The 26,998-nt window shown below is 46.0% G+C and overlaps 1 protein-coding gene across 4 annotated transcripts in view; it reads right to left on the bottom strand.

Moving 5' to 3' along the window:
* Positions 1 to 26,998, bottom strand: part of SMOC1 (SPARC related modular calcium binding 1) — a 141,352-nt gene that overhangs the window by 39,429 nt on the left and 74,925 nt on the right. For all 4 annotated transcript variants that reach the window (XM_043472404.1, XM_043472405.1, XM_043472406.1 and 1 more), the window contains exons 4-5: positions 16,477 to 16,576; positions 14,315 to 14,362 (exon numbers count right to left, since the gene is read on the bottom strand). In XM_043472404.1, coding sequence (XP_043328339.1) covers positions 14,315 to 14,362; positions 16,477 to 16,576 — 148 coding nt within the window. The remainder of the gene's footprint in view (positions 1 to 14,314; positions 14,363 to 16,476; positions 16,577 to 26,998) is intronic.

Here is a 26,998-nt window from a genome sequence, read left to right as displayed (position 1 = left end):
TTGCTCTTTCCCCAGGAAAGCTGGGAGTGCTGTCTTCCCAGGAGCCCTTAGCTCTGGCCAGGCACATTGGGAGATGCCAGCACACTTATGGCATCAAGTGATGTCCCCAGCTCCTTCCTGCCCCCTTGTGCAAGGTACCAACCCAGTACCCTTCTAGTGGCCTTCACTGAAGAGTTTGAAGAAAACCAAAGACCATGGCACCATTCCCTCCCAAACCCCTAGCTATTTTTTCCGTCCTCATCTAAAAACGAAGTGAGGGTAAGAAGGACCATTCTCTTTCCAGCATGCTGAACTGAAAAGAATTAGGAATCCTTAGAACACTTTTAACTGTGAAACCAATTTCCAAGGAGAGATGGAGGCAGACAAAATGAGAGGGAACATGAGTAATTGCACTCTGGATTTCCTTTGAAATTTCTAACACAGATGCTAGGAGCAGAGTTCTCAGTAACAAAGTCCTAACGCTTATGGTCATAGTAGTGTTGGCAGCTCTGTCTGCAGACCAAGAACCTCTACAGGTCAGAGTGAGTGCAGACTTTATCTACCTTTCAGGACTTTGAATTATGTTCACCAAGATCCCCAAACCTTAATTTTGAACAGTGTTTCTCAACTTTTGCTTTATTATTGTCTATCTAAGGAGCATTTTTAGGCATTTTCTCCTTAACTAGTTTCCTAATGAAATTTTAATAACAAAGATACACTGTATCTCTGTATGCTCTGCATATTTATGTACCATATGTATGTCTATACTTTATAAGTAAAAAGAGAAAGGGTTCTCTTGTGCCCCCAAAACCAATTTTCACCTCTTTGTTGAAAGCTGGGAGCAGGTAGCTTTACTTACATTGAGAATGCACAGACCCAAGATTTTTCTGTTTTCTCCCTCAGCAAGGGGAAGGAACGTGAGCACTGTGGTCTCAGACACTGTGGTTACACAATCCCTTCTTCCGAGACCCCCAGCAACCTTTGGGGACTAAACACTATATTCTCCAAGCATTAACTATTAATGGAGAATACAAGTTCTCATATCGTCTGCAAGGCCAGTCAGGTCATCAGTAATAACAACCTCCACCATTTGGAGCTCCCAAATGGCAGACTTCCCTGCATCTTATCAGGGGAAGGAGAAAGAACACAGAGGGCTGATCCCTTTTTTTACACCAACACCCCAGCCCTGGGATCTTAAGATTCAATAGCTATGGAGATCCTGACCCTTGCTGGAGGCGGAGGCCAGCAATCTGACAGTTGTGTGACACCTGACCCTGCGTGTCATGTGCCGACGTTAAGACCCAACTCCCACAGGGGCCAGGGTGATCCCGAACAAGCCGACAGTCATCCCCGGACATGAGATGTGTCAGGAGGAGAGGAATAATGAAGCTGAATATCTTATTTGCCTCAAACTGGAGTCCTGATCAGTCATCTTTTGACACCAAACTGCACATTTGATCTGGAAGTCATTGAGGGAGAATAAACACAGTGCAAAAACACACAATGTCATTTTTTAAAATAGCATCACTTCCCCGACTCTATTAACACCCCTTTCCGTTGAATTCAATGACCCACTGAATGAAGTCTTTTGGCAGCTGCGATGCACATTTGGTTGCTCCTGCCGGATGCAGGGTTCACAGTCTGAATAGCCCAGCACAGCGTGCTCAGCCCCTCCACACAGGGTGGCTTCCTTTCAGGGGTCTTAAAGGTAACAAAGGGAAAGTGAGAAATCAGACATTCTCAGAGGGACAATGGTGACAAGCCAAGTGCAAAATGGCTTATGTGATATCTTGATATTCAATTAAAATCATCCCATACTCCAAGAGCTATCTCCCTCACTCTCTGGAGCAGGAAGACAGAAAATACTCTGTTTATCTCTCCCATCACTGACAGGAGAGGCTGGGACGGCCCATCTGGTCCAGCAATCAGCAAAGAAGTCTGCTGCTCAAGGAGAGGAAGGAGGGCTTCCAGTCTCCCCCCGCCCCGGGGAAGTCGAGGACCTCCACGATTGCCCAGATGCAGGTTCAGAAGCCCACAGAGCGTGAAGCCACGTGTAGGGAGCGAATCTTCCTGCAGGGAAGGGTCACCGAGGGTGAAGACATACAGCTGCACTGCCACCACGGAGGCCCTAGCTGGAAACCTTTATGAAGTGAGAAAAGACAAAGTGCCCTGCTGCCAGGAGAACCACCTGTGAAATCCAGCATGCCCCAAGGATGGGGAGCCAAGCCAAAGCCAACAGGACCCTCTGACCATCACCTCCGGGCACCTGGGCACCTGGCGTCCAACCCAGCAAACAAGCGCACCCTTCTCTCAAACATAGGTCCAAGGCCTGGGTCCAAGGTCCACATCAAGCCTGCTTCCTGGCAAGCCCTGGGGCAACACCAGGCCCCACACTGGGCCCCGTGGAGAGAGAAAAGGTTCTAAACGTACTCCTGGCCTCCCAGTTTCCAGTGGGGTCACTGTGCAGACCCCAGCTTTACATCCACTAAGTTGGATAAACTGAACCCTTCGCTTTCTTCTCTGGGCAGTGATACCCTCTTCTAAAAGTGAAGGATAACTGCATCCTAGCCTCAGGACACTGTGGCTATAAAAGACTCTTACAGGCCTCTTAAAGAAGGCATTAAATCATCTAGTGTTAAATCATCTTCTCCAACTGCTTACTTTCAAAACTGGATTTGCAGCATGAAAATTCGACAGTTTTTAAAATAAAAAATCAAGTAAACCTTACAACTCAATAAGAGGACAAACAGCCTGATTTTAAAATGGGTAAAATATTTCAATAGACATTTCCAAGATGCACGGACAGCTAATAAATACCCAAAAAGACGTTCAATAGCATTAACTGTTAGGAAACCACAAATTAAAACCATGATGAGATACCACCATGTACCTACTAGAACACCTAAAAATTTTTAAAAAGACACTATCAAGTGACAAGGATACGGAGGAGCTCAAATCCTCATTCATTCTTCATGGGAATGTAAAATTGGGTAGCCACATTGGAAAAGAGTCTGACAATTTCTTTAAAAATTAAACATAAACTTACCAGTCAATCTTGAAATTTTACTCCTGGGAATCTATCCAAGAAAAATAAAGACATATCCGCCCAAAGACATATATACACATATTCATAGCAGCATTATTCATTAATAACCTCAAACTGGAAATAATTCAGATGTTCTTCTATTGGTGAAGAGGTAACCAAATTGTGATACATTTATACAATGGAGTATTATTTAGCAATTAAAAGGAATGAATTACTGATACATGTAATAATATAGCTGAACTTCAAAAATATTACACTACATAAAAGAAGCCATGCACAAATACTACATATGGTATGACCCCATTATATAAAATGCTTAGTAAAGGTAAATCTATTATAGAGACAGAAAGCAGATACATGGTTGCCTGAAGGACAGAGTCAATATAACTATAAATGGGTACAAGGTTTCTTTGGGAAGTGATGGAAATGGTCTCTAGTAATAGCTGTACTTCTCTACAGATGTACTAAATTCACTGAATTGTACATTTTACAATGGGTAAGTTTTATGGTGTGTAATTATACCTTAATAAAGGTTTTAAAACAAAGGAGGGACAGAGCACCCAAGACGTCACAGATACATCATCAGGAGGCAGTGGCTAGATTATTCAAGCGGTCCTTAATTTGGGGGGAGACTCTTCCACAGAGCTTAAAGAAAAATACATCTGAATCTCAGTTTACACATATGCACATGATGATTTCATGTGTGTGTATATTCACTCTTGGTGATTCTTACAGACCTGCAATAGTAAGACTTTATTTTTTGTTGATGCCATAATACTCCTCCAGATGGAGAAGAAGATAGAATACTGAAAAAAAAAAACCCAATTCAAAGATGATCATTTCCCTTGCAGGGAGAAAAGGTAAATTTGGAAACATTAAAGAAAAATAGGGGTTTCACAGGTGGCCCTGGTGATAGAGAACCCTCCTGCCAACGCAGGAGACATAAGAGACAAGGGTTTGAACCCTGGGTCGGGAAGATCCCCTGGAGGAGGGCATGGCAACCCACTCCAGTATTCTTGCCTGGAGAATCCCATGGACGTGTGTAGATAGAAACATAACATTCATTATTCTAAATGACATAGTCCTGAGATTGGGCACAGAAATAAAGAAATCCTAAGGCTGACTTAGGGTGTTGTGAAGAGCCGACTCATTGGAAAAGACCTTGACGCTGGGAAAGACTGAAGGCAAAAGGAGAAAGGGGCAGCAGAGGAACAGGATTAGATGGCATCACCGACTCAATGGACATGAATCTGAGCAAACTCCCGGAGATAGGGAAGGACAGGGGAGCCTGGCGTGCTGCAGTCCATGGGGGTCGCAAAGAGTCGGACACAACTGAGCAGTTGAACAACAACAGCCAGAGAAAAATAAGCCAAACCTGAGAAAATTTCTCAAGGATGACGTCAAGATCAAGAATAATACGTGTTAGCACATTTTGTAACACTCAGAGTTCCTAGCAGGTTGCTTTCTTCATCTATTCTTGCCACTGGCCAGGCCAGAGGAAGTCACCAGGCAGATAAAAAGAGGTTGAGCTTCAACACAAGGAAGTGATTTGTTCAAGACCCCAGAGGCAGTGAGCAAGCGGTGCTGACAACTGCTCAGGCCCGGAGCAGGCATCTGGCCTCCCCCAAATTCCCCAGCCCCCCAACCACGCCTCCCCTTGCAGGTGCAGCCCCAGAGAGCCGCAGCCCCCGCACGGACCCTGTAAGTCCATCCAGACAGTGGGTTTGTGTGGCCACACAATTCCCTGCCCTGCGAGAAGGCCTGGCCCACGCACAGACAGCTGGAAGTCACTTCGACCCCCAATGACACTGTTCAAAGCCCCCTCTGTTTGGCTTTTTGATTCCTGATTGACATTCGCTGGCGAGTGGAGATAAATGCCGCGCTGAGGACAATGTTGACCCGCTCTGACTATTCGCAAGGAAAGACTTTTCAGAATAACAAACAAAACAAAACAAAACCCCCAAAACATTGGTGTGCTTAAGGGACTGAATAGAGCCCAAGAGGTCCAAGGAGGCAGGGCCGGGCCTTTCAAGGGGCTGGCAAGTCCATTGAGGAGTTAATTGTTTGGGTGTACAATGAGTTTATTCTGACCACATACAAAGAGCTTTCTCTTCCAGGTCCTTCAAAAGCAAATGTGTCAAAGGGGCCAGAGGAGGAATCTGTATTAATGGCATCTCTTGGGGTCTTGAGACTGAGGAGCCTTGGAGAATGAGAGAAAAAGAAACCACCACCCCCATCCTGAGATTCGGAAAGTCTCTCAATGATCCCAAGTCCCCTTCGATTCTTGGGTTCTGCCCAAACCCTGGTCCATCACTGGTCACCCTCCCTCTTGGATTCATTCAGGCTGCAAGACATGGAGATAAACTTCAGCCCAATAGAAATGTTGGAAGGTTCTTGCTATTGAAGGGACTACATTTATTCCAGAGCCATCATCCCCCTCAGCATGTGATTCAGACCCAGTGTGAAAGTCGAGACAACTTATTCCAGGCAACACAGGGAGACAACAGTGCCTGTTTACAGAAATGTCCCTTAAGAACCTGGCCCGAATCATACCAGGGGGAGGATGGAATTGTTAGTTAACCTCAACATTTCCTGAGGTCCCATGACCAACGAGGCTCAGAAATGTCCAACGAGGCTCAGCTGAGAGCTGTCCCGATTCTGACCTTTGAGAACAGAAGTTATCTGAGTACTTCAGGTCCTTTCCAGAGTGAGAGATCAATGCTCTACATTCTGCCTACCCATCTGCACCTTCCTTCCCAATACAATTGAAAGCAAGCTTAAAACTGTCTTTTTGCAAGCAGTTACCAACATCGTCAAGCTCCACATTTTCTTGAGTAAGAACAGAAACAAAGGGTTGGTGAAAAGGGTAGACCAGAGATGGAAGAAGAGGGTGGTGAGAGGGGTGAGGCGTGGGAGGTTGGTGACACTGGCAGCAGCAGAGTTGGTTCAGAGTTGGGTTCGCACAGAGACTGGGCTAATCTTTTAGACTAGAAATGACTTTGCAACAGGTAATTGTAAACAGAGAGGTCCTATGTACCCTTCATCCAGTTTCCTCCAATGTAGCATCTTTACAGTTAATATAATCATATAGACAACATCATAATAGTATAATATCAAAATCAGGAAATTTTGATATTGCTATAATCCAGGGACCTTATTCACATCCCACCAGTTTTGCACGTACTTGTTTCTGAGTGTCTGGTTGGGTGGGCAGTGTGTAGCTCTATGCGATTTTATCCATGTGCAGATTCATGTAACCACCTGCCACGATCAAAATATAGAACTAGTCCATCACTACAAAGATATCCCATGTGCTACCCTTTTATAATCACACTTCCCCTTCTCCACCTCATCCTTCACCCCTGGTAACCACTAACCCTTTCTCCATCTCTATAATTTTGTCATTTTCAGAATGTTATATAAATGGAATCACGCAGTGGACGATTTCTGGAGGTTGGACTTTTCCACTCTGCATAATGCCCTTGAAATCCATCCAGCTGTTGCTGCATGTGTCAACAGAGTGTTCCTTTACGTTACTGAGTAGTATTCCATGGAATGGATGCACCTCAGTTTGTTTCACCCATTGAAGGACATTTGGGTTGTTTTCACCCTTGGTTATTACAGATAAAGCTGCTGTGACTACTTGTGTACTGGTTTTTCTGTGGACATAAGTTTTCATTTCTCTGGAATAAATAATCAGGAGTGCAATCACTAGATTATATATGGTAAGCATATGTTTTGTTGTTTACTTTTTTAGGAAACTTCCAAAGTACCTTCCAGAGTGGCTATATCATTTTACATTCTTACCAACAATTTATGAAAGATCCAGTTCCTCTGCAGTGACATTTGGTATTGTCACTATTTTAGCTCTTCTGATAGGTGTGTAGTGATATCTGATCATGTTCTTAATTTGCACTTTAAAATTTTTGATCAAAGTATAGCTGTTTTACAATATCTTGTAAGGTTTGGGTGCACAGCACAGCAATTCAGTTATGCATATATATGCATATTCTTCCTCAGATTCTTTTCCCTTATAGATTTCTCAGATTCTTTTCCCAGTATTATTGCATAATACTGAGTCTAGTTCCCTGTGCTATGCAGTAGTTCCTTGCTGGTTAATTTGCACTTTTTATAAGTAATGACGTTGAACATCTTTTTGTGTGTTCATTTGCCTTCTGCATATGTGCTTAGGTGAAAAGCTCATTCATGTATTTTGTTCATTTTTAAATTAAATTGTTTTTCCACTGTTAGGTTTTTTAGCATTCTTTATATGTTCATACGTCCTCTGTCAGATAGGTGGTCTGTAAGTATTTTCTCCAAGTCTGCAGTTTTTAATTTCCTTAACAAGATATTTTGAAAGCAAGTTTTCAATTTTGGTTAAGTCCAATTTGCCAATTTAAAAAATTTTTGAATCACATGTTTGGTATTCTAAAACACTAAAGCTCAAGGTTCACCTACCTATAAGTTCTAAAAATTTTCTCCTACGATTTCTTGTAAAAGTTTTAATAGCCTTAGATTTTACATTTAAGCCCAAGATCCATTTTGAGTTAATTTTTGTATGAGGTGTGAGGTTTAGGCTGAAGGTCTTGGGGAGTTGTTTTTGTTTTTGTCTACTGGGTGCCCAATTGCTACAGCACTATTTGTTGAAAGGACTATCTTTACTCCACTGAATTCCTTTTGCACGTTTCAAAAATCAGTTTGCTGAGCTTGTGTAGGTCTGTTTCTGGGTTCTCGGTTCTGTTCTGTTGATCCCTGGGTCAACAGACAGTGAAAATACTCTGTATGATACTATAATGGTGGATACACACATAGACTACATGTGTGTCTATTCCCACAGAGTATACAACACCAAGAGTGAATCCTAATATAAACTGTGAACTTCGGGTGTTAATGATGTGTCAATTTAGGTTCATCAGCTGTAACAAAGGTACCCACTCTGGTGGGGGGTGTTGATGGTGGAGAAGGTGACACATGTGTGGGGACAGGGGGCATATAGAAAATTTCTGGACCTTCCTCTTAATTTTGCTGTGAACCTAAAACTACTCTTAAAAAACTAAGTCAAAAATGAATTTAAAAAGAATAAAATAGACATTTAAAAATATGGAGTCACCACATTTGTTTAGATGACCAAAGGAAAGCATGGATTGAAAATTCATAAAGGGTCAAGAAGGGAGTAAAATATTAAAGATCTCTTGGTTTAAAAAAAAGATAACATACAGTGATTCCTCTCACTTTCTTTTTAAAAATTGTTTCAGCTGCTCTAGTACCATTGCCTTCTCTGGGAGAGAGTAAGGGACAGGGAAGCCTGGCGTGCTGCAGCCCATTGGATGGGGAAGAGTCGGGACACAACTTGAGGACTAAACAACACCACCATTGCCTTTCCACATAAATTTTAGAATAAGCAGCCCTTGAACCTCATGGCTTTCCTTCAACAGGTGCAACAGGATGGACAGTGACAACTCCTTGGCCTTGACCACAGGAGCTACGTGGCACTTAGGGCTGAAGAAGTGGTTCAGATGTGGCCCCAAGGCCTGTCCACCCACAGGCTGAAATCCCTGCCTCCCTCCAGCTTGCTGGGCCACATTTGGAACTGAACTCATTCAGCCAAGAAACTTACCTTCAGTGGCCAGACAAGCTTGGAGCCGTCCCCTAGACTTCGGGAGCCTCACAAAGGTAACAGGCAGAAGAATCAAGAACTTGCCACTGGACCATGCTTATCCCAGGCAGCCTCCTTCAAGGGTCTCTCCTTAGAGGCTCTAACCCTGGGGGCTACTGGCCAGGGCATTTGGAGGAGCCACCTGCCATCCCTCCCCTGCTTCCCAGTATCCCAGCATCTAGAAGTCTGTGCTCCTCTGGGAGGCTTCCCCTCCATGACGATGTCTTCGACAAGAAGAGGCTAAGACCATCAGAGTGTGAGCTCCACGAGCTGAGGGCCCTTACATTTCACCCGTCACTGGGTCCTCAGGGACTGTAATAAAGCTGGCACTGAAGTCTCAGTGAATATTTGTTGAATGAAAGAACAAAACAGCCAAGTATAAAACACCAGTGGTCACTAACAACACTGGGGGACTCGTCAGAATCCACGGCTAGAGGGCATTTCCAGATCACAAACCCCATTTCCTCTCCACTCCTTGGAAATCAGGTATCCTCCATTCATAAACTTTCTCTTGGAGACCACAGAATAGGGGCTGAGATGCAGGGCGGGCAGTTGAGTAGATGGAGTTACTCCCTGCTGGGGGAGTAATGAACAGTGGGTAGTGGGAGATGAGGGGCACACGTGAACACTCAAGCACACTCCTGCACACCCCTTCTGCAACTGATCTCTTTGAAGCTGATATACTGATATGCCAGGCTGGGTCAGGGTGGCTCGGACAACAGACAGCAGCAGCAACCTGCATGCAGGGGGGAAAGAGCTGCATCTCATGGGCCTGGAGCTACTTAGGTGCAGTTTGTAGCAGGTACGCATCAGAATGAATGGTTCTCCACAGGGAAATCCAATGTGAGCCGAGGTCAACACATAGAGGTCATCAGTTGCCCATCTCCATTCAAATCCAGCCCAGGCTGGAAGGTAATCAGACTTAAGCCATCTGGTGGCAAGGCTGACTGATCACCTATGGATCTGGCCACCTTCTCTGGGCTGAGAGAAGAGAAAAAAGAGGTGGCTGGGAAGAGGTGAAAGACATGTGAACGGGGTGACATTCTGTGTATAGGATGCTCTGAGACGGCTGGCTCTGTACACCTCAACCAGGTTCGAGGCAATGCAAGAAAATCCCTTCAGGTGTACTTAACCCCCATGAGGGCGGAGGCTAGAGACCACACGAGCCCCTTCATCTGGGAGACCTACCATCCATCACCCCTGCCCTAAGTACATCCCTCAGCCCTGAGGGGAAGTGCTGCTAGCTCCACCATTTGAGTGACAAAGGTCAGGCTGGCATCAACTTGTAGACCAAACACCGTGAGAGATCCTCAAAACTGAGACCCAGAGACGGACTCTGAAAAAATAACTATGACTCATTCTTCACTTGGAACACATACTATGGAGCAGTCAGTGGAGGGGCAGTGAGGTGGGGGCGGGGGGCACAATAAAAGAAGTCTCTATGAGTTGAATTTTGGAAGTTCCGCTTCTCTCCAAGACTGGCTTGCCAAATACAGGAGCACGTGAAGAAAAGAGAGCAGTTTTCTAAATGTTTTTATTCTTCTCTCACTTTCCTTACACTGCTCACTCCCAGAGCTCTTAGAAGTAAGAAAAGAGCAAACTGCAGAAAACTCCCAATGACCCTAAATTTTCATTGGCCATGTATCCTAGGCGCTCCAGAGAAAAAGTTCCCAGAAACTGCCAGAAATCATTGTCCAAGTCCTCTCCTACTACTCTCCCATTCTTCACCTGCCCCACCAACACCCCGCTGGAGGCCGAGAACATCCTTACTGCACCTCATAAGCAATGGAGCCTAGGACCAGTCCCTGACTCTGTGTTAGGTTATCCTGGAAACTCCCTCAAATCACCCACATTTGTTAGCATCTGGACCCCCAAAAGAGGCACCCCAGGAAAGTCCACGAGCCTTGGCGGGCCAGGAAAAGCTGCTCAGGGTAAAATCACCACCTCTAAATCACATTTTGCTTCCCAGTCACTTTTCTACTTCAATGGAAACCCCAAATTCCTTCCTCTCAACTTCTGCAGCTTTCAACTGTTCTAGCAGCAGATGGTCAGAACTCAGGGGTTGCTGGGGGGTCCTTTCCTCTCTTCTGATATTCCTCTGTAGCATCAATAAAACACATGTGGATGCACGTGTGCCCCCCCGCCCCCCCCCAAATGCACACATACCCCTTCCATCTCTCTCAGAGGGCGAGGACCATCAGAGAAGGGACGGCTGCAGGATGGGAGTGCCCCAGATCAATGGATATTTGAAACTCAAACACATGGCCCGGGACCTACCCCGCATGTGTTAATTACCACACATGTGCCCATAAAGGAGTCCAGGGAAACACAAGGGGCCCAAAGAACAGAGCACAGTGAAGACATTCCAGGGGATTAAGTAAACAGTCTGAAGTTCTGACCCTCCTCCCCTCCTGCAGCACGTGCATCTGGGTAAGATAACCGGGCCTCCCTCCCTCCCTCCTTCCCCCACGTCTCCCCTCAGGCCCCACACCTGTGGACCCGGGAGCAGGAGCGACCCAGACCTGCTTGCTGGCCAGACGCCTGTGACCTGCTACTGCCTGGCCTCTCTCCCTCTCTCCTGCCTCCTGCTATCTCCCCGGGCCTCCTCCCCCAGCCTCCTCCCGCTCTGCCTTTCTCCTCCTTGCCTTCAGAGGACTGATTCCTGGCCGGCAACCAGACCCTCCGTGGCACAATACGCCTTTTCATTCCTCCCAGGCGGAGAGAACCGATCCTTCCAAGTCCGGTCCGTGGAGCATGTTCAAAAAGGCAGAAGGGTGGGGAAAGAAAGGACTGGGTGTGCTCCTCCCCTGCTCCCACCACCCCCCCAGCCCCCACACACACATACACCCAGACCCCCAGTCTCGCCTCCTTTCTGGCCGTCCTCTGGGCTGAGCATCCCTCTGGGCAGGTCTCTGGAGCTGCGGCTCTCTCGGGAGATGCCTTCTGGGAGACCCCCCATGTGGGCACCGGCTCAGACAAGGGCCTTTTGTGTCCTCCCACCTGCTGCCCTCCGGAGCACATTCCATTCTTAAGTGGCAGCTGAAGAGGCACCTCGGCAGGCCCGACACAGAATATTACCAATGCCCTCTCGCACCCTGTCCTCATTCAAACCCCAGCTTCCTGGGCAGGTGTGGCTTCAGGTGGGCCTTCCCACAGGTGGCTTTTCACTGCCCTGCCCGCGGCAGACAAAGAGAAGAGATTCAACACCTCTGCTGTTGTTCAGGTGTGTCTGACTCTGCGACCCCACAGACTGCAGCACCTCTGGGAACCCTCCAGAGTAGAAGGAAAGAGAGGCCACTGGGCAGAAGTCAAGTCTCCAGGGGGTGAGTGAACCCTAGCATCTTCCCCACCCCCCTGCCAGGCCTTTGCACCAAAGAGGAAGCCCCTGCACCACCATCTGGAACAGAGGAACTTCGCCGGGGTAAGGGAGTGAAGAGAAAGGAACTTGAGGCTTCACACTCTATCCACCCCGCCTCCCTGGAGGAATCAGATTCCCCTGCCTTCTCCCACCTGGATCAGCAAGAGCCTGCTGTGAGCACGGGTCCAATTCCTATTGTCATCCACAGCAAACAAGACAACCTGGGAAGTACTTCTCTGTGCAGTTTAAAAGCCAGATCCTCTGGTTGGCCTTTCCGGGGGCAGGTGCTTCACCCAGCATCATGCGCTCTGTTCCCTTCGGTGGGGAAAGTCTGGGTGGGCTGTTCTGCATGACTGCTCTTTCTTTTTCCTACCACCAGGACCTCATGCCCAGGATTAAAGCTTATGCTCCTGAAGACTTCAGTGGCAACAAGCAAAACTGAAGGCAGTTCCCTTTTCCAACCCCAATCAATTACAGGCAGACACACCACTCACAGTGTTGATGATTTCAGATCTTCGCAGGAAGAAATGTTTATCCCCTCTCCTGCCTTCCCTCCTAGAAGGGAGCCACCAACATTCAAGGCTGTCTCCCTGGGGCTACGAAGTACTTTGTTTTTGCCCACTTACTCATTCCTGTTCGCTGGTAGGGGAGCAGCCCATTGGGTCCTTTGGTCCATGGTTTCTAGAAGGAGGTGGTATTACCAAGCTCCACTCCCATATCTTCTTGGAGCACCTGATGCAAGGAGATCAGGTTCTCCAGACTCTCAGCTCCTCCATTCAAGCAGGGGGACTCTGCCTCCTCTTGGGGTCCCCAGAGAATTAGCATCTGGGGCAAGGGCCAGGGCCTCGCCTTGGTCTCTCTGTGACTGCAGTGTAGGATAAGCCTGCTTGCCCCACTCTGATCCTTGCAGGCCCAATTCTCCATATAGCTCTTATGAGCATGAAGTTCCCAAGGCTCAGAGTCAAGTAGGGGGGGCTCAAACTCAGCTGAGATCTCCCACCTGGGTTTTACCTGAGACCCCAAAATAAGGGTTCTGGAGTGCTTGCATGGGCAATAAAATTGAAGCCTGTTTTCCATGCAACCACCAGCTGTCTGTGTGTATGCTTTTCTGGAGGTAAGAAGTGGAGAATCTTAGCATCTTCCATACTGGAAAGTATGGTCAGCACATCCCAGGGGCCCGTTCCTCATGTAAGCTGGTCCACTAACCAGCACTCAGACAAATGCCCTCATCAAGGCCAGCTACACAATTTGTAGGGCCCAGTGCAGACTGAAAAAGCCTTTTCTTCAAACAGCAGGAGAAAGGGTGCCATGAAAGACACTAAAATATTAAGTCTGAGCCTCTCCTCCATAGTCTCTCTCTTGATTTGTCATGGTGTTTTTCAACTTGCTATTTATCATTGTTCTAGGTAAAGAAAGGCTTCCCAGTGGCTCACACAGTAAAGAATCTGCCTGCAATGCAGGAGACCCAGGTTGGATCCCTGGGTTGGGAAGATCCCTTGGAGAAGGAAATGGCAACCCACTCCAGTATTCTTGCCTGGGAAATCCCATGGACAGAGGAGTCTGGCAGGTTACATTCCATGGGGTGATAAAAGTCAGACAATGACTGAGTAACAAATTCTTACTTTCTAGGTAAAGAAAAATGAAAATTCTAAGCAGGTTATGGAAGACCCGTAGCCCTCATCACAAAAGCTATCTGTCAATAAAGCCACAGTGAATACGCACAGTGCACGTGTCTCTACTGCCCACATGCATGCTTTGCTGTCCAACTGCACTGTACTGACAAAACCCACGTTCAAGGGCAAAATAACTAAGAATTTCGAGACCACAGCTGCCCAGGTCACATGCCCATGGAGCATCCTAGTCTTAGTGAAGAGACTGGATGTACCAGAACAATTATCAAGGAGAATCAAAGAGGAAAAAAAATGCTCAGATGGGTTTCCAAAATAGAAGAGTCTGGGCAGACTTGGGCATGCCTGCCTTCGTTGTGCTTTTGTGTTTAACGCTGGCTACACAGTGGTAGTTGACTGACTGAACCTCCCAGGAACCAAGGGTCTCAGGGTCCTCGCCTGCAATGTGCACTGCTCATCTCTCTCAGAAATTCCGGGAGGTGATGAGCCTTACTTACCTCCAGGGCTTCTGGGAGGGAACAGAAAATGCATATTCTCTGCAGGGCACTTTTAGCTTTCACCCCAGGCTCCTTCCGTCTTGTCTAAGAACGCCTGCTTGGACTGGCTTTAGAAGCAAACACTTAGATAAAGCGTGAAACTCCACTCACCTTTCCTTCCAGAGTTACCCTGGCTCGCAGGCTTATCGGTGACCGAACCTTGGGTGAGAGGGGAAACAAAAACACAGACGTTCAGAATGCATCGCGGTTGGTTTCTTTCAAAGAGTTGGTAAAGCCTGCTGCTAGGAGCATATGGTTATGTATATAGATACTGTATACACAACTAGGAACATTATATACAAAGTGAGTACATACATACATGTGAGTGGGGTTTGTTTAACATCAATGTCACTGGTATCACAGCACTGTTGAGATGAACCATGATTTCCAGGCTCCCTGGCAATAGTCTCGAGCAGATTTTTACAAAATTCCACATCCACATAACTCCTTTGTTGAACATTCCACTCACTGCCCCCTCGCCTCCACTTCCCACCAGCTCCACATTCTGAGCCACATTCAGTCAGTAGGGCCGACGGCAAAGAAAACCCCTCTCACTGCAAATGCAGTGATTGACATCCCTTGCCAGTGAGGGCAGGAAATCGGCGATTTTCCATCTGCATTAAGTAGAAAATTGTTGGCCCAATTGTACTGAATGGGCCAAAATAGTCTGAGGCATGGAAACAATTTTCTAGATGCAGCCCGATCCTCAAGGAGGGTGGGTAGTGGGTGGGTTTGGCCAAACGCGGTGCCCTGCGTGTACTCGGGTGCCCTGCGCCCCCATCTGACAGTCCTGACCCTGCTGCACCTGCCTTCCCCGGGATGTCCTGCCCCGCACACGCAGGGCACAGCCAGCTCAAGCATAGAGGGGCATCAGGGGAGGTCCCCACGACAAAAGAGAAGAAATCCATCCCTGTTCACATCCGACCCCTTCTCCATATATGAGTTTTGTGCGAATTCAATTATATTACCCTGCATGACTTGTTTCTAGCACATTTGTTTGCTTTAAATGAAACTTTCCAGGTCATTTGCAAGAAGGCTTCATTCCTCCCCCTCCCCACACCAACCCCAATTAAGGTTTCCAGTTTCCATGTAAACCACAAATAAAGTAAACTTTCCTTTTTGGCCTGCAAATTTTGGTTTCCTAATGTAGATACTTACTGCCCTTTCCACTCACTCTTCCCCTTATATAGCAGGGCTGGTCGAAAAAAATGAATAAATTTAGGGGAAAAAGAAAAATGTTAGGACAGGACTGCTGCAGTTTAGAATTTCCCATAGGCGTTAGAATAATGTTTTATACTTTGCTTGCACTTAAAAATTAAAAATACGTAAATACATAAAATCTCATATACACAGATTACAGAGAAATAGGAAGCAGCTGGTGGGTGGGACAGACTTTTTTTTTTTTAACATGGGTTGAGTTGCATAGTGAATTAAGGGAGTGACTTGAATTTCCTTACCATCAAAATGGAAGTGTGGGGCTTCTATAAATCCATAATACACAATCCCACAAAATTGATCTAAAAACAAAATTTCTCTATGCCCATAAAGTTGGAAATAGAAAAGACTTGATTTTTCCTATGGACTTACTAGGAGGGTCGCTATGAAAGAGTGGTTCCCTAATTTGTCTCAGCATCAGAACCACCTGAGAAGCTTCATAAGCATGTAGACTCCAAGTCTCACTCTAGACCTACTGGATCCAAATATTGAAGGAGAAGCCTCAACATTTGGGTTCTTTTTGAATTCCCCAGGCACCACTGATGACAGCCAGATTTCAGGGCCACTGGCACGAATGTTTTCCATCACTGTAGGTTACACTGTTCAGGGGTGGCAAACATATGGCAACATAGACCACCACTCCCCTCTCTGCACCCATGAAAGACATCACTAATTGGTCGTCATAGCCTTTGATGCTGAACTCCCATGCAGTCTTGAAATCTATCTCGATAAAGTGTGCCTCAGATCCCTAGCAACCAAGAGCACTCAAGCTATAAACTTATAGACCGTGCTCTCTAGAGGTTACAGCTGATGCTTGGGAAAAAGAGCATTGAACTAGAAACCTAAACTCAAAATAAATAAATACATACCCAGAGACATATACTGACGCTATCACCCAGCTCCCAACAGAGCAAGCGTGCTCAGGTGGACTTCCCCCTGACCAGGACGAGAACTCATAACCACCACCAGTCTTTCAAAGGTCCACCCACAGAGGCAGGAGACCAGCCAAGGCGTCTCTCCCCAGCCCTCTTCTTTCTTCCCGCCCTTCCCTACAGTACCTGAACATACAGGAGTTTTATTCTGCACAGAAGAGCCACTGATGGGCTTCCCATCTGGGGTAACACACCAGCAATACCCGGTGTAAGTATGGCACTGCACCTGTTCGGGAGGTGGGAAGTAGAAAAGAACCGTAAGCCTTGGGGCACAGGATCAACAGTGGCCTCCCATCCGTTTCAAACCCTCCCCAGCAAGGCGGAGCGCTCCTTCCACCTCTCACTCCAGCAGCCCTCCCGCCGCGTGTCCCTCGAAGATGGGCCAGAAAACACTGTGTTTTCTGCGTGACTCTCAGGCGCAACCCCAGCCATTTATCTTGGGCTTCACGCTGTTTCCTTATGACATTTAACACTTAATCTCTTACACCACACTCAGAAATGTCCACTGCGTGCCCCATCTATTTGTAAGAAGTTCTGATTGGTGAACTAATTTGGCAAGTACAAGTTGGCATGTCATCGCCGTAGGTTGATACAACCCTTAACAAGCAGAGACAGGTGAAAGGCTTTTCTTCTTTTTCTAGCTTTTCCCAGCATCCGTTCCTACAGCCAGCTTGCCTATTGATCATGCGACTTTCCTGAGAGAAGGCCACACATGATGGGGCTAAGGCAAGAACAAGGCCACTTGGGCCTGCAGGTGCTAGTTCTAGATGCCCTCCTGTACCACTGCTTGATCTTCCTCAAGCCTCCATGGTCAGGTCCACGCTGCCTGGGAACAGTAAATGAAAACGAGGCTTTGGGCTTCATTCAGGGTAACTCTTCTTTCTCTTTCAATAGCTGTCACTCTGTTCACAACCTCCACTGCACTCCACCATCCCTTTTCCACCCACTTTCTACAGAAATCTGGGCATCATTCTCCTGCTTAAAACACCTCAAAGACTTGCCATCGGACTCAGGATAGAGATGATGCTGATTTGCATGAGCTTAGGGATCCCCATGATCTGGCCCCTGCTCTCCCCACATCCCCGTTTTACCCCCAGGTCTCCACATATCCATTTCAGCCACAAGCAACTTGTTGAGGCTCAGAAACACATCCTAGTGTCTCATGATTCTGAACCTTTGTTTGCTTCAACCAGTCAATCTTTCTGGAATACCATTCCCCAACCCATCCCAGCCGACTCCCAAGTCTTTGTCCTCCCACCTCATTCAGGATACACCCTCTGCTTAAAGTGGTCCCAGGCTCCCTACATCCTCCCCTCCTTTCTCTGACCCTCCACACAGCCTGGCTCCCCTAATTCCCCCTATTACAATGAGCCTATTGATCTGTCTAGTCTATCTCCCCCATTAGACTGTGACCTCCCAAAGGCAAGAGACTGAAACTTGGCTGTTTCTATATTCCAAGCATCTAGCACAATGCCTGAGATTTATTGTAGGCATTTGATGAGTTGAATAAATGCATGAATTATCATATTTCCTGAATTCTTGGTCTCTGTCCATCCCAAAAATGTAACATCAATTTAAACAGCCCTGCCACATTAAATGTAGACCTCAATTACAAGATGTGTGCCAACCGCACAGACATTAAAGTGTGGGGAAAAGGTGCCTCTTGGGATCAAGGACATATCAGAATCAAGGATAGACAGCAACAGCATACAAACTGAGTGGTGAGGGATACAGGGTACAGAGGGAAAGGATACATCAGACAGTCTCTGTAAAATCCGTAAGTTATCAGCAAGACAGAAAAGCTACAGAAAAGACTTCAGCTCTTGTGAGGGTACCAAACACCACAGTTTTCCCCAAAACTAGTTTCATTACAGACCTGCATTCAGAAATTGGGATTTAAGAACAAGATGCAGGGCATCTCACTCCTACCCGTATGATGACTATATAATTGAGGCGTTTACCTGTACCATGCCTGCAGGGAAACTGTGTTCAATGCCTTCACCAAAGGACCACGTTTCACTCCCGCTTCATCTCGTGGAGACAAGCCCTGAATCCCAAGATCATGCTTGCTACCCCAGATGCTCACTCAAGATCAGTGGCCTCCAGCAGGTTAGTGCTACCTTCCGAGGAGGCCTAAGGGTGGAATGGAAAGCAACCCAGATACACTGGATTTGAATCCTAGATCCAGCCAGTTATGGATTTGGCAGTTACGTACTTAGGTCTTTGAGCCCCATCTATAAAATGGGGATCCTAGCACCGAACTTGGAGGGCACTGGCCAGGAAAACAGTGTGAGACCAAAGCCTGGCCTGGGCCGGTGGCCGGATACAGGGTGGCTATGGCAAGATTGCTCTCGGCTGTGTCAGAGAGCCTGGCCAGCCGGCCTCCATGTGGGCGCAAGCACCCCTGGGAAGCCCGGGAGACTCTGGTGGGGAGCACTCCCAGAAACTTGGAGTCCACCCCTTCAGACTCTGAACGGCCCGCAGGGGACGGCTCCTCGCCAGGGGCAGCATTTTAATGGGGCCTGACTGGCTGCTTCTTCCTCCATAGGGAAGTCTGTCCCTGGGGCCAGTGGCCACACTGACTCACCCGGGGGCCCCTTGGCTCTCACGGCCAAGGCCAGCATCTCTTTCTTGAGGATGGTACCCCCGCCGCTGCCCCGCCAAGTCCGGCTCCTAGACAACATGGAGTGCCCCTTCTCCTGGGCTTGCAGAGTCCCAGCTGAGGCTGCTGGAGACAGAAGCACTTGCCTGAAGAAGAGACAGAGCCCAAAGCTTTGTTCTGGGGGATATAATCTGACCTTGGGGCTCCGAGGGTCCCCAGGGCCACATGCTACCTGAGAGTACCCGCTGTGTTCCTTTGGACATACAGATGCTGCCTCCCAGCCCCCACGCCAGGCCCACAGGCCCAAACACAGCCCCCTTTTCTCCCCAGGACCCTCGGCATTTTCCTCAGACCAGGCTCCAAGGAATAGACTCCAGATGATAAAGTCCACAGGCTGAAGGCTGCTTCCAAGTCCTTCAGAGTTTTACAGCTGAGCTTGAACGAGGAATTGTTGCCATGTTCCTCTGAGGCTTGGAGCCCACAGTTCCGGGCACACCCCCCCAGGTGTGCTGCAGAGGAAAGAGCAAACAGTGAACAAAAGAAGACCCGGAGGACCTAGACCACTGCAGGAAGCACCTGGCAAGGTCACTTTCCTCTGCTGAAGGATCTCCGAGTGAAGGGACCCAGAGTTCTCCATCTAGAGATTGCCTGCAAATTGTCTTGGGAAGTTTCCAAGATGTCTTCTTGAAGAAAAAGAAGTCATATGAAGAGAGAAAGCAGTGGTCACAGAGTCAGACTGCAGCCTGCCTTCCTTAACTAACCAGCTCCACCACCTCCAGTTAACCACTGAACTTTCCAACCCTCTGCAGCCTTGAAAAGGTTTGTAGTCAAACCAAGCCTCAGAAAATCCATGACCATTTAGAAAGAGGGAGATAATAATACCTACCTCACTCAGTTGCTGGGTGGATTACACTAGATAATGTAAATAAAGCACTTAGCTCACATGGTAAGTGCCCAGTTAAACTTAGCTATTTATTTTTATTATCATGGTGTTATTTTTTAGCCAACTATCTACACTCAAAAAAAAAGTACAGCCAGATTCTCTGATGGAAACTAGAGAACATTCTATTCCAACCAGCCCCAAGAGGAGGGGCAATTTGAAATCAGCAAAAAGTGTGAAAAAGTTTGAGTAAAAGAAGGAAATTTATTTTCATATAGAAATAGTTTCATTATTCTCAGAAGAGAGAAGTAATGTTTCTTGTAGAAAAGCAATCAGGATGTAAATTCTATAGAACTAATGTTTATATATACATGACCAAATGTTAAATCCTACCTAGTTTCCCTTCTTCCCTTGCAAACTTTATTGTTTTAAATTAATAAGCAATGCTCCTTGTTCAGATGGTGACTGCAGCCATGAAGTTAAAAGATGCTTGTTCCTTGGTAGAAAAACTATGACAAACGTAGACAGTGTATTAAAAAGTGGAGACATCACTTAGCTGACAAAGGTCTATAGAGTCAAAGCTATCATTTTTCCAGTAGTCATGTACAGATGTGAGAGTTGGGCCATAAAGAAGATTGAGCATCAAAGAATTGATACTTTTGAACTGTGGTGTTGGAGAAGACTCTTGAGGGTCCCTTGGACTGCAAGCAGATCAAACAAGTCGATCCTAAAGGAAATCAGTCCTGTATATTCATTGGAAGGACTGATGCTGAAGCTGAAGCTGCAATACTTTGGCCACCTGATGTGAAGAGCAGACTCATTGGAAAAGACCCTGATGCTGGGAAAGATTGAGAGCAGGAGAAGAAGGGGGTGACAGAGGATGAGATGGTTGGATGGCATCACCGTCAATAGACATGAGTTTGAGCAAACTCCAGGAGATAGTAAAGGACAAGAAAGCCTGGTGTGCTATAGTCCATGAGGTCACAAAGAGTCAGACACAACTGAGCAACTGAACAGCAACACCTTTGTTCTGTCTCCCCCGGCTCGGCACACCAACCTCCAATTCATCAACTTTCAGCCTTAATCTATGTGAAAAGCATGGGCCAAGAGGAACTGACAAGGTAACTGGCCATTTCGAGTGTTTAGCATCTTGAGCAGTTTTCAAATCTCAGGATTGTTCTAACCACAAAGGTACAGATACAAACTATGGCATTTCTTCCTACCCCACTCTGGAATAACCTTGAGAAGGTTAAAATGTCAATTGATGGGTCTTCCTTAAAAGACAAAAAGTGTTTTTACATCAATCTAAGTGAGGTTACTCTCTGCTTATACTGCAGTGTGTTCTTAGGTAGGAAATTTCATCTCTGACTCATATACTTAAATATTTTTGGCAAGAAGCCCTTTGCAAAAACAGCCCAGTGGTTTACTTCAGGTCAACCTCTCTGTCCAAATTAAGACAAATCTGAAATTATTTTAAGCTTGTTAGTCTTCAACATTAGCCCAACTTGTGGACACCTGGGAAAAGTGGGAGGCCAGCACTGCCAATGAGTGCAGTTGAGTAACTGATGAGCAGAGAACACAGCAAACACCAGCTCACAGAGCAAAACCAATGGGGGCATCAAAAGGGAGGGAACCGAGAGAAAAACAAAGGGGATGATGGACCATGTGTAGAGCCAAGGCGCTCTCAGGTGTCACACCCCAAAAGGAAAACACCCCTTTCTATCTTTACAATGATGTTCCAAACACCACTGTGACTGAGGCATTATCTTATTTGGGCCTCAAGGTCACCCAGTGTGCAAATCCTTTATAGGAGAGGTGCATGGAGCAGACGTTATTTGCTCAAATATCACAGCTAGTTCATAACAGCATAGGAATTCGGATCCCAAACTCCAAGCTCTCACAAAATTTCAGAATTGACAGAACTGGAGAAAAATCTTAGAGATCACTAGTCTCACCCAAACGCTTTACAAATGGGGAAAACAAGACTCAGAGACAAGAGAGGTAGCATGATGGCCAGGACCTAGTGCTGGCAGACAGAAGTCCCCCAGACCTGGAAGGGAGACCAAGAAAGGCCTGGGTCCCAGGGCTGGTGTATAAAGGAACTGATCGAGTTTTGCTGTGCCTTGTAATTCTCTGGCAAATGGAACTCTTGAGGGAGAGGGGGAGGAAGTGGGATAAATATTCAAATCAAGAGTCTTTTGCTCCAGTTTGAGTGGAAGGTCATTTCTAGAGTGGTTCAGATGACAACATGGGGATCTCTGCTGTGCCCCCTGACCAGCCTGCTTTCCTCTAGCTGTTCTTGGGGGGCTCCTTTGACAGGGTCGGACCTCGCATCCCAAAGTAGCTTCTTTGTTGTTGGACTTTTGCTGTTTTTCCAACCAGCTTCCCGGGAGAACAGTCTCCCTAAGTGTGCCTCCTTTCTTCCCTTCTCCTGGAACATGAAGCTGCTGTTCCTCCATCTTTCTATCTGTCACTTTGCTACAGTGATGGGTACAGCTGGTGCCCTTTGGGGTGTGATCAGGAATTATTGGGGATGAAGGGGTTCTCTAGCCAAATAACTTTGGAAATATTGAGTCAGATAAAATTAAAAGATTTGTTGATGGCAGGACTTCTCAGAGCCTTAAATCAGTTCACAATTCAACTCTAAGAGGAAGATACCATGTGCAGCAATTCCTAAACTTCTTTAACTGTGGGAACTTCCCTTAACTTAGAGTGAGTGAACCCAAGTCCCCCTAAAACTGAGTTCCCCTGCTCAGTTTATGATTAATCTCTCTATCCAAAACTTTATCCCCTTTCTGGTCCTGCTTGTATTCCCCTCAGGGGGTAGAGAAATATTGAAGAAAAGGGGGAGTTGAAACTGAACAAGACCCTGTGTGGCCCTCTCAGGTATCAAAGCCCATTCCTTGTTTGTAGAAAAAGGCTTTAGTCTCCTAGGCCTTCCCTGAGTTCCAAAGAGCAGACTCAAGCAGTTACTAACTAGGGAAGTGAGAGAATGCAGAAACAAAGGAAGAACAGTCAAGCAAGAAAATAATGATAGCTTAAACAGTAGTTCTGCAATTAAACAGAACCCCAGCTTCAGCTCAGCAACAACCTAGAGAGGTGAGATGGGGAGAGAGGTGGGAGCAATGTTCAGGTGTGAGAGGACATAGGTAAACCTGTGGCTGATTCATGCTGATGTTTGGTAGAAACCAACACAATACTATAAAGCAACTATCCTCCAATTAAAAATAAATAAATTTAAAAAAACAGAGCCCCAGTTCCTCCTCAAGGAATCTACATAATAATCTGATGCATATCTTTGAGTTGTTTTGCAGAAACTAAGACCTCCCACACAGATAGACGAATGATGATGACTACATGCTGACCACAGCATATAGACCCTAGACTGGATGGAACCAGACATTGATGATTAAGATTCCAGAAACATCACCCTATTACCTCGCCACCAACCAATCAGAACAAAGTCCACAAGCCGCAACCTTCACTCCAAATGTTGCTTTTAAAAACCCTCCCCTGAAAGTCATGAGGGAATTCAGGTCTTTTGAGAATGAGCTGCCTGTTCTCTTTGCTTGGTGCCCTGCGATAAATGCTATACGTTCCTTCACCTTAACTTGGTCAGTTAATTGGCTTTGCTGTGCATAGGTGAGGGAGAATGAACCCAAATTCAGTTCGGGAGCATTCCTTGGTAGTACTAGTGTTCTCTGAAACATGCTTAAAAAAAAAAAAAAAAGAAGGCAATATAATGAAGTGCAGGGCCTTACTATATTTCTGTTTTTCCCACATTTTTTCCCGTATTTTTACCATATTTCTTACTATCCAGGTATCAGGCTTTCATTTAGTTCACTCTTCTTGAAACAATTTCCCTCTGGCAAATCCCCACCTCCTTTTCTGTAATGCTTTCTCATGTTCTATTTATTAAGAAATCCATCTTGAATTGCCTCAGACCTTCACTGACAACTGGGGTCCCCTCCAAGGCACCTTCAACCCAGTGGCTACATCCCTCCCACATCCCTTTTCTTTGTGCTCCTTTTGTAAAATAGAAAAATGTGAACCATATGCAGAAAGACAGGCTTGATTCAGCATTCTTAGTAGCAACTACCAAACTTGTAATGAAATGACTACTATCATGTACAGGAACATTTCCCAGTGGGAAAAAGTTAAACTAAAAGCAGAAGGCATGTGGATATTTCTCTAATTCTCCTTGGCAGTGGGATTATGAAACATATTTTTTTCTTTAATCTGCCAGTTGTTCCAAAGCAGTTAGTAGGTTTTTTGGATTAAACTAATGCACAAAGTTAAGCATCTTGCTGTAGATCTACCCAACAACTTAGTTTCAGCGCAGTATTTTCAGCAGGCACATTTTCGTTTCTTCTGCATTCCCTATAGGACCTCCTGTAAGAAATTATGTTTTCCACCGGTGCCATGCATCCTAGCTGAATGACTGAGTCTCCAGGCCATCTGAGGTTGCCACTTATCCCCCTAGAACCTCTCTCCATCAGAAGCTGCAAGAGAACATTGCTTATTGCACAGTAAGATTCATGGGGAGGGCTTATGAAAACAAATTGCTAGGCCCTGCTCACAGAGTTTCTGGACTCATTAGGTATGGGGTCAGCTGGAGAATATGCATTTCTAACAAGTCCCCAGGTGATGCTGCTGCTGCTGGTCCAGGGACCACACTCCAAGCACCACTGTTTTAAACGACACTTCATCACTTCATCCTTTCCAGCATTTATCATGAAGTACTCAAGAAACAAGTACTTTTCTAGCTGGGAATTTGGGAGCAAGGGGCCTTGGGACAATACTTCTTTCCAAAGTTTTTCTGTTCCAGTTGTTTTGATGACATGTGGTCTTTTAACTCAGGAATCTAGCGATTGTGGTATTAAATCTTCTGGGTGATTTCACACATGGAATAAAGTTTGATTGCAGTGAGAAGAGCGGGAATAGACAGGAGAGATGGTGTAATCCTTTTGGTCTGGCTAGTGTGAGCTATTTTTCCCTCAGTTTGGAAGAGGTTTTCCCACAAATGTCCCCCTCATCTTTAGTCAGGTTTGGATGAGAAGCAACAGGATGCAGAAGGAAAAACATGGCTTTGGAGTCAAAATGACCTGGGTTTAAATACCATCTCTGTGTGACTTTCACAAAGTCACTTAACTTCTCCAAGCCTATTTATGAAACAAGAGTAACAGTGCATACCTTGAAGGTTATTGAGAAGACAAAATGAGATGAGATGCATAAAGCATCTAAAACAGTGTTGGATGTAGATAATGCACTCAGCACAAGCAGATTTTGTCCTTTTCCCCTTCCCTTTTACAGAAAGGATGTCTTTGTAGCTTCAAAGCACTGCTATTCTTGCTGGCTGTAGACACTGTCTCCTGCTCTATGCCAAGTCTAGGGAGGACTGTCTGCTGGGGAATGAGGGATTTTCCTTTTAGAGTATTTACCTGGTCTTCCCAAATTTAATGGAGGAGAGGCAAGGAAGGAAGGTAACCCCTCAATTTCAAATTCTTCTAAATGTGGGGGTTGACTTGTTGACTATGTTTTTTATGAGCTGATGGTGTAACATGCCTGCCAACGTGATATTAGTCAAGCAGCAGTGAGTTACGGATAAGAGAGAATACCATTCTTCCCTAAGCTCTTTCTGACCACACCTGAAATACCGTATCCTGTTTGGGGAAGGACATTCTATAAGGGCAGGGTTGGTGGCGGGGTGGGGGTGCTTGGCAAACTGAAATCAGAGGCAAAAAGCCAGGAGGAAAGAGAGACATAAGTCTCTATGATATGGGAGTGAGTGCTAGAACTAAATATCTTTGCCAGGGCAAAAAGAAATATTTCTTGGCTGTAAGAGAGGACTTCACAAGGACATAGTGGAGTTTGTCTTCCAATTTTTGTGGAAAATGAGATTTCTGTGGATTCAGTAAGTCCTTTAGATAGAATGGGGGTCATCTATTTGAAATTACAACTCTCAAGTCAACACAGAAAAGAACTTTCCAACTAAACTTGCCCCAAGTGCATTATGTTACCATTGGTGGTGATAAGTTTCCTATCTTTGGTGGCAATCAAGCAGAAGATAGATGATGGCTTGGTGAGAGATTATAAGTAGAACCTGAGCCCTGGATGTGGTGAGACAGGGAGAGAAAGGAAAATATGAACCAGATTATCTCTAAGGTCCCTTTTGATCCAAAACTTCTGTGATTCTACAACTGTACCCCAAGTTGAACTTCTGCTACTTAAAAGTAAGGTCAAAATTTACAAATTGACACCTAATTTTGCCAGGGCTAGGACTGCTTTTCCAAATACATGATGAAAAACTTTTTTTTTTTTTTTTAGTTTTCAAAAAGTGTAAAGAACATCTCCCCACATACACATAAAGATATTTTTAAAATCTTAGTGTTAGGGTTACAAGGACACAAAGAACTTTACTTTCTTGACTTCTTCCCTCTGGTTTGGTGCCTAGACTGACCCAGGTTTTGTAAACAGCAAACACAGCACCTCTCATTTGTTCACTTCTATTTCCATTTCGGGGGGGCGGGGAGATATCAAATACTTTTTATGTTTTTAAAATATCCAATAAAAAAAAGTCCCTTTGTGTAGAAGCTTTGTTCATCAGAGCTGTGGTGATCTGGCCAGTGGTGGGACAAGGGTGGTCTACAGGAGTAGGGGCTCTTTCTTGCTTGCCGTATCTGTGCATGCGTGCGTGCTAAGTCACTTAGTTGTGTCTGACTCTGCAAAGAGCCCGCCAGGCTTCTTCGTCCATGGGATTCTCAAGGTAAGAATACTAGAGTGGGTTGCCACGACTGCCTCCAGGCGATCTTTCCAACCCAGGGATCAAATTTGCCTCTCTTCTGTCTCCAGCATTGGCAGGCGGTTCTTTACCACTAGCGCCACCTGGGAAGCCCTCCTATATCTGACTTCACTTTAATTAAACTTTTCTGCCTTCATATCTCCCTCCCATGTTCCTTTCACTTTCCAGACTTTGACAGGGGAAAAAAAAAATCTGATCCTGTTCATTTTGCAGAAGAGTTTAGTTGACTTTAAAAAGTTGACTTGACCTCCCCCGCCCTTCAGAGGCAGCATTATACTATGGCACGGGGTCACGTGTCACGACCCTGCAGGGTCACCTCCTGGCTGTCATATGCACCCACAGCAGAGTAGCAATAGCCTTGAGT

This window comes from Cervus canadensis, chromosome 6, assembly GCF_019320065.1.
Source record: "Cervus canadensis isolate Bull #8, Minnesota chromosome 6, ASM1932006v1, whole genome shotgun sequence".
In the NCBI taxonomy this organism is placed as follows: domain Eukaryota; kingdom Metazoa; phylum Chordata; class Mammalia; order Artiodactyla; family Cervidae; genus Cervus; species Cervus canadensis.
This window is presented reverse-complemented; position numbering and strand designations above follow the sequence as displayed.